The 8,605-nt window shown below is 40.9% G+C and overlaps 1 protein-coding gene across 1 annotated transcript; it reads right to left on the reverse strand.

Annotated features, from left to right (window-relative positions):
- Positions 1-5,062: 5,062 nt before the first annotated feature.
- Positions 5,063-8,496, reverse strand: LOC131109734 (uncharacterized). The gene is made up of 6 exons (XM_058062013.2): positions 7,910-8,496; positions 7,273-7,352; positions 7,129-7,200; positions 6,987-7,041; positions 5,452-5,488; positions 5,063-5,371 (listed from the first exon to the last, which is right to left on the reverse strand). Exons 1-6 carry the CDS (start codon positions 8,439-8,441, stop codon positions 5,350-5,352), a joined length of 798 nt encoding a protein of 265 aa, XP_057917996.2. The 5' UTR covers positions 8,442-8,496; the 3' UTR covers positions 5,063-5,349.
- Between the last annotated feature and the right edge of the window lie 109 nt (positions 8,497-8,605).

Raw genomic sequence — 8,605 nt, forward strand, 5'->3', positions numbered from 1 at the left:
ATGCATCCATTCACATTCATTCATTCATTTTCTACCGCTTATCCTCACGAGGGTGCTGGATGAGAGAGGCGGGGTACACCCTGGACTGGTGGCCAGCCAATCACAGGGCACATATAGACAAACAACCATTCACACTCACATTCATACCTATGGACAATTTGGAGTGGCCAATTAACCTAGCATGTTTTTGGAATGTGGGAGGAAACCGGAGTACCCGGAGAAAACCCACGCATGCACGGGGAGAACATGCAAACTCCACACAGAGATGCCTGAGGGTGGAATCGAACTAGGGTCTACTAGCTGTGGGGCCTGCATGCTAACCACTTGAACACCGTGCAGCCAAGAAGCCCTGCAAATGTTACATTCATTCATTTTCTACTGCTTCTCCTCACGAGGGTCAGCGGAGGGTGCTGGAGCCTATCCCAGCTGTCTTCGGGCGAGAGGCGGGGTACACCCTGGACTGGTGGCCAGCCAATCACAGGGCACATATAGACAAACAACCATTCACACTCACATTCATTCCTATGGAGTGGCCAATTAACCTAGCATGTTTTTGGAATGTGGGAGGAAACCGGAGTACCCGGAGAAAACTCACGCATGCACGGGGAGAACTCCACACAGATATGGCCGATGGCGGAATTGAACTCGGCTCCCCTAGCTGTGAGGTCTGCGAGCTAACTACACGACCGCCGTGCAGCCCCATTCACATACACACATAACATAAATGTCTGTCCTTACATTTCCATACACAATACAAACATCCGTTTGTCCATTCAATTAACATAACAAAATGCAAACATCTTCCTGTCCATTCACACATTTGTCCAGTTTTCACAGTTTTTCGCAGATTCACACGCACATTAGTAGACCTGTCCATTCACATACGTACAGGCCTATTTTCGTCTATGAATTATGTAACAGTCACAGGCCTGAGACGTTCCTTCGGACATTGTTGGCAGGTGAGCACTTGTTTAGTTTGTAAATACCTTTGAGGCCACATGAATGGAAGAATGTTACATTTTCACATCACGTCTAACTTTGAAAGATGATTTCTTTTCCTGAAGGTAAAAAGGTACTTAACACTTTGTGACACCAAATAGAAAGTACATGTACTTTTCTGAAGTCTATGTTGGAACAAAACTAATGCATTCATTGAAAAGCCCTGCAGTCTCAAACAATGACACGGTGTCGATTCTCAGTCAACCAGTTCAGGTTGAATCGTAGCAACTGGTTTGTGGAAGGCAGCTTCAGTTTAAAAGTGTAGGCTCCCTGCTCCCCCTTGGGGTGGTCACAGTGGGGGTTGCTGTTGTGTTTATTGTGGCCTAGCGTGGCTGGTGAACGACCGTTCTGCATAAAAGCAGGTTCCACCTGCCTGGTGGAAAAACAGCTCATTAGTGACCACTCCTGTGGAATTAGACAATCTTTGGGGGGGGGGGGGTGTCTGAACCTGCTTTCTGATTATTGTGCCATGAGTTTGTATTGGTGTTGCTTGGTCTCTCCAATGTAAAGGCCATTGCACCACACCCAAAACACTCCACTCTGTCCCCTCTGTCTTCCATTGGCGGTAGGTGTCTTCTCTGCTTCTGATAACCCCGAGCTGGTGTTCTAGTGGTTTATGGGAGTCAAGGTACTGGTCTGTGTGAGTAGGTTTTGTCTAGACCTCATTATTGAGAATGTGTCCTTCCATGCCTGGACTTCGCAGTTCAAAAACGACAGTTGATGTGTCCAGTAAACAAATCTACTCCGCTCGTTTTGACCTTAACCCATGTGTCGTCAAAATACCTGAACCTGGTCCAGTACTTGTATTTCCACTTCTAATGTAATAATATAATAATAATAATACATTTTATTTGTATAGCGCTTTTCAAAATACTCAAAGACACTTTTTCAGAAGAGTGAAGTAGAATAAAGCAAGTAAACAGAATAGAAGACACACCAAAATACAACATTGATTGGTTAATACACAGTTAAAACATGAGTAAAAGCGGGGCGGGGCACAGCAGTCAGATATTCATTCATTCATTCATTTTCTAGGGTCGTGGGGGGTGCTGGAGCCTATCCCAGCTGTCTTCGGGCGAGAGGCAGGGTACACCCTAGACTGGTCGCCAGCCAATCACAGGGCACATATAGACAAACAACCATTCACACTCACATTCATACCTATGGACAATTTGGAGTGGCCAATTATTTTGGAATGTGGGAGAAAACCCACGCATGCACGGGGAGAACATGCAAACTCCACACAGAGATGCCCGAGGGTGGAATTGAACCCCGGTCTCCTAGCTGTGTGGTCTGCGCGCTAACCACTAGACCGCCGTGCCGCCCAGCAGTCAGATATTTTAAAAAAAAGTACATGTTGGCTACAACGGTGGAAGGGGTTGGTGCCATCACATACAGTAAAGTCTCGTTATATCGATATTTGACATAGCATACACACCTATTCCGTATAGATTCTATACACACGAGAGAAACCACGAACGCCAGCATGTACATATGAAAAACAGTGATTATTGCAAGCGATAAAAAGATATCTGAATACAACACAATTAAATACATGTATTTGTACGCTTGTGTCTTCGTTGGAATAGGTGTGTATGCTATGTCAGTTGGTTCTTCTGTTGCAGGCATGTGTTTGGCCAGCTATGTGGGGCGGGTTGAGCATGAACTGTGAACCAGGAAGTGCGGGAATCGGTGTGTGTGCTGCGCTCTGGTGGTGGAAGTGTGAAAAATAAAGTTGACTGGAAGCAGCCGTTCGCCGTGTTCTTTTTTGGTATTGAAATCCTTAAGCAAAGATTGATTTAAGCTGCTTTTGTATCGATATAAGCAGACCAAATTGGCTGGCGGGAGATGAAAAGGGCATCGTAGTAACCGGATTATCATAATAACCGGGTATCGTACTAACGGAACTAATTATATCAAAAAAGACTAGAAATTTGCCGGGAAATGAAAATAGTATCGTAATAAGCAATACTTCGATATAACCGATATCGATATAACGAGACTTTACTGTATATCGTCCGCTTACATCAATGTCCTCTCCCGCAAAGATTGTCTCATTCCACAGAAAGAGCGGCCACTAGGAATCTGTTTTGCCACCAGCTACGCCAAACAAAAATAACAACAGTAAACCTGTACAGTATCAGAAAGTGGTGGACAATTAGCAAGTTAGGAAATAGCCACTGTGAACTTGTGCTTCTTGGGACAGGGTGCTTTTGAGTGCCGAGATTTTTGTTTTTTTTCATCTTAAGAACATAGCCCGACTCCGTCCATCACTTTCATTCTCTGCAGCTGAATCCCTGATCCACGCGTTTATCACATCCGGAATCGACTACTGAAACAGTATTCTTTACAGTACAACATCCAAAACCCTCAACAAACTACTCCTCACCTCCATCCGCTCCCGTGAACACATTACCCCGGTCCTTAAAAACCTCCACGGGCTTCCCGTCCCCCAACGTATCCATATCAAAGTCCTTCTCATCACCTACAAAGCTCTCCACGATCTGACCCCTCCATACCTCACAGACCTCCTCCATCCACACAATCCCCCGCGTCCCCTTTGCTCCTCAGACTCCAACCTCCTGGCACTCCCCTGTAAGATCGAGCTACGAACCTGGGGAGACAGAACCTTCTCCATCGCTGCCGCATTCACTCCGTGCTTGCCCCGACCTTCCCACCTTCAAAAACAACTCAAAAGCCACCTCTTTAAATCCGTTTTTAATGTCTAACTTTTTATCTTAACTTGTTTTAGCTCTGAATGAATGTTTGGATATTGTATTTTAATGCATCGTTTACTCAACTCTATTTTTATTTCTTTTTTCTCTACTGTATAGCGTCTTTGAGTACTGTACTTTGAATAAAATGTATTATTATAATAATCATGGAACCACAAAATAAAACAAGACAGCAACTCTTCTTTAGTGTAAAATTGAGGTAACAAATGTTATGTTAGTGTCAACATTTCAGTGTTTTCTTATTGTGGCTTTTTTTCCCAGGCTATAATGACAATGTTTCTTCCCATTGATGCGTCTGCTGTTTTTATCGTCTCCTGTTTCGCTGCTCAGCGGCTCTGCCAAGTTTGTTTGTAATGGTCATAAATCATTGCTGCTTTGCTACATCAGCTACAGATTCTTGCTTTTGACTGTACATAAAGTTTACATCCCTGGGAGCAATAACAAAAAAAAAAAAAAACCGCGCTCCTTTGGTCTTGGTACCGTCATTACATTCCATACACAAATGGAGGGTGTTGTCATTGTCTGACGCCTTCTTCTCAATCACGCTTTCTTTAGCTTGAGGATTAACTCGGTGCCAGATTGTTTAATGATGCTCACATCCAAGCCAAGTCTGAGGAAACGCAATTTCAAGGAAGTACATGCAGGTGTGTGGGAAATGGAGCCATGGCACCGAGGGTCTGCCCAACTGGTTTTCCATCATGGCACATCCTTACCCTTACCCTTCCAAGGCCGACATAAGGAACTATCGCCACAATATATGTTTGTTAATATATATTCTCACAAAAATTTCTATGAATTCCAAAAAGTCCTAATATTATGCAAATGAAGTTGTAGTTTTACTGAGTAAATGTCCAAATTTGCACTCATGAAACAGCAACGTTTGGGTTCATATTATTGACAGATTCCCATAGGATTACACTTTTTTTCCCACATGTTAAAATTTTATTCTGGTCATTTTGAAAAAATCATTCTATTTTCTAAAAAATATGTAAAACTTGGGTAATTTTTAAATTTTTTTAAATATGTTTTATTTAAATGTTAATATTTTTTGTTTGTAAAATAAATTCCTCATGTAGAAGTACTTTTAGAATTTTGCTAAAATATATTCCATAATAAATATTCTTGGAAAATTACAGCATTATTTTAGTAATATGACATGTTTTTTGGGTAATATTTTGACTTTACTTCTCCTACAGGATCGGGCCTCAGGAAAATGTAATAAATCTGAATAAATATATAATGAAAATCAATGTATCACACAAATTAGTATGTGTCGTTTATTATACTAGATCTAGTATAAACAGCAAATATATTTTTATTTTGCATTGATACATGAGGCAAATATTTGTTTTTCAAGCGCAGTTAACAGTGATTTTAAAATAAAACATCTAAACATGTCAAAAAGCAGACACAATCCACAATGTAAATATCCGATTAAGCCAGCGGGAATGAACATGGCCAATAGGTCGTTTAATTTGTGTCATTCACAGACAAAAATGTGCATTTTCATGACCTTTTGCTGGTGATCCATGATCAGAAGCCCGTGTAGCTGGACAGCTCCCATTTTGAGTGATGGGAGAACGCACTGTGTCCCAGTCAACACTTAAAAAAGTCTTTACAGTAAAGAAGCCACAGCCCTGCAAAACCAGAAGAATAAATGATAATTATTATATATTATGTATTTAGAGGTGTTTGTAAATGATTTGAGGCGCCTTACTGAAAGATGGAGGCGGTAAGCTCATCAACAAGACCTCCTGAAATGAACAACACATTATTGTTAGGATAAAAAAAACCAAAAGACTAATGTTTGGATACAGAGATAGACCGACCGACTGATAAAAGCAATTTTACAAATATTGAATAGGCCAAATCTGAATAGGCCTTTGTGATTACAGTTTCCTTTTTTATTCCCCCTCTCCTATTAAAAAATAAAAATAAACATTTTACTGCAAACTACCTCCCGGCATTTAAAATATTAAAACCTTTCTAAGTGTTGAGCCCCGGGCCAATACCAGCCTATGAATGTCATCAGACTGGTCCGTGAGTTCATAAAAACTAGCAAACATATTTGCAGTAGTTTCCCGAAAACACCAGCGCACTCTTGTCGTAAACAGTGGAACCTCAGGTATCTGCCCCCGTTGCCACGGTTTTGCCTCTTTGGCGTGCATTCTTCAGTTAGCGTACAATATGGCAGCGATCTTGTCGTGTTACTAAGGTTATGAAGGTAAAAGTAACCTTAAATGTTCATTTATGCCTCTCATCACTTAGGTCTATTACTCTTATACTGTATGTCTATTATCTATTACTCTTACGTCTACTCCTTATTTATAAAATCACAAATACTTTAACTTACTATGTATGGTCATATCACCTCGTACTTCGGTACGTGACAAAAATTACATTACATTAAAATGTATTAAATTAAATTAATTACTTAATTAATTAAATAATTAATAAAAAATTTATTAAAATTACAAATAAATTTGAAAAAAATAAATTATTAAAATTTTTTAAAAACTATATTAGTCTATGAAAGGTCTAATGAAAAGTATTCATCGCCACAATATATGTTTGTTAATATATATTCTCACAAAAATGTCAATGAATTCCAAAAAGTCCTAATATTATGCAAATGAAGTTGTAGTTTTACTGAGTAAATATCAAAATTTGTTCTCATTAAATAACAAGAACAGTCACTCATAACAGGCATATGTTTGGGTTCATATTATTGACATAACAGATTCCCATAGGATTACATTTTATTTTTCACATTATTTTCCCACACATTAAAATTTTATTCCGGTCATTTTGAAAAAATCATTCTATATTCTCAAAAATATGTAAAATTTGGGGATTTTTAATTTTTTTTTAATATGTTTTATTTAAATGTTAATATGTTTTGTTTGTAAAATAAACTCCTCATGTAAAAGTACAGTACTTTTAGAATTTTGTTAAAATATATTCCATAATAAATATTCTTGGAAAATTACAGCAGCATTATTTTATTTAATATGACGCTTTTTTTTTTAGGAAAGCAGAAAGTGAACAAATGTAACAGTTACTGATTGTAAAAGTACCATTTAATAAGCTTTGCTTCTTCCTACTCCTTTTGGACATGTGGAACTGTGAGCTGATTATGGGATGCATTCAATTGTAATCTGATGCATGTTCAAATGAAATTAAACCATTACCATGACCTATTTATATGCATTCTTGCAAACTATATTTCAAAAATCCTGATGAATATTGTACCTGGTGTGCAAATGGTGTCACACAGTATCGGGCAAAGGTAGCACTGGGAGCATTCCTGCATGGAAGACAGGAAGCCATTATGCATGTACTGTACATATAGTGTCAAACACTCCCGTTCGTATAAAGAAGAGAAGACGCATACTTGACAGCCTTCACAGTGGGACGACTCATCGTCCTCCTCGCATGGACACTTGTCACACTCGCTGGCACAGTGCTGCACACAACAAGAAGAGGTCGTTCTTGTTTTGCGGACGTCTGATCGGAATGATTCGGAATGTTTGTATACCTTGCAGATGGAGCAAACATTGCACAAAGAGCCTGAATGGAAGTGCTGTGTGTCGGTTTCTGCCAAGTCGTCGTCTTTATCTGTTAGAACATCAGCAGAATCATAAGGGAACCATCTTGATTGATGAATAGCAACACTACAAATGGTTGGGATGTAAGACGGTCAACTAAATTATACCGTTTATCGTTTAGTATATCGTTTTTAGATGATCAGCTCCTGGCAGAGGGCTGCACGGCGGTCTAGTGGTTAGCGAGCAGACCTCACAGCTAGGAGACTTGGGTTCAATTCCACTCTCGGCCATCTCTGTGTGGAGTTTGCAGGTTCTCCCCGTGCATGCGTGGGTTTTCTCCGGGTACTCCGGTTTCCTCCCACATTCCAAAAACATGCTAGGTTAATTGGCCACTCCAAATTGTCCATAGGTATGAATGTGAGTGTGAATGGTTGTTTGTCTATATGTGCCCTGTGATTGGCTGGCCACCAGTCCAGGGTGTACCCCGCCTCTCGCCCCAAGACAGCTGGGATAGACTTATAGCTGGACTTAACCTTATCATATGACTTTATAAGCCCTTTATAAACCATTTATTACTAAAGGTGACTTTTTAAATGGAAGGGTCGAAATGGAAACAAGCATGTTCACCTTCATCATTCTCCTCTTCCTCCTCAGCCTTGTCAGGGACCTGCTCTTCATCCATATCATCCTCATCAGCTTGCTCCTCCTCCACTGATTCTGCTTCTGCTTCATCCTCAACATCTTGCATCAGTTCCTCTACTGATTCTGCCTCCTCCTCTTCGTCAGCCACCGACTTATTGGCATCTTCTTCGGGTTCCTCACTCTCAGTCTCATCGGCCTCTATGTCAGACTCCCCATCTTCAGTGGGGTCTTCTTCTACAGTCTCCTTTTCCACAGTGCTTTCCTCCTCCTGCTCCTCCTCTATCTCTTCATTACTTTCAGCCCCATCATCTGATTCTTCCTCTGCCACCCCTTCCTCCTCTTCCTCCTTCTCCTCCTCTTCCCCAGCACCATCCCCATCTTCATCTGCAAACAGGTCAACACTCCTGTAGTTTTCCAAGCGATCCTGAGCCCCCGCCAAACCCGACAGCTGCGTCGGTGACGGGCAAAGCAGTAGCATCAGAACAAGACCCGCCACCCAGATTTTTACAAGTGCCATCTTTTGACTTCAGACCGGAAGGAGGAAATTTGGGGTATAATAGGAGCAGGAGGTGAAGCTGTCAGAGGACTCCCGAGTCAGCTATGAGCCAGAGGACACACACACGAGTTGGTGAGAGAGTGATTGACAGCGACACATGTCGGGAAGAATGCTGTTGCTTTTAG

The sequence above is a fragment of the Doryrhamphus excisus genome, unplaced genomic scaffold (genome assembly GCF_037039965.1).
Source record: "Doryrhamphus excisus strain RoL-2023G ecotype Guam unplaced genomic scaffold, RoL_Dexc_Guam_v1.1 HiC_scaffold_24, whole genome shotgun sequence".
In the NCBI taxonomy this organism is placed as follows: Eukaryota; Metazoa; Chordata; class Actinopteri; order Syngnathiformes; family Syngnathidae; genus Doryrhamphus; species Doryrhamphus excisus.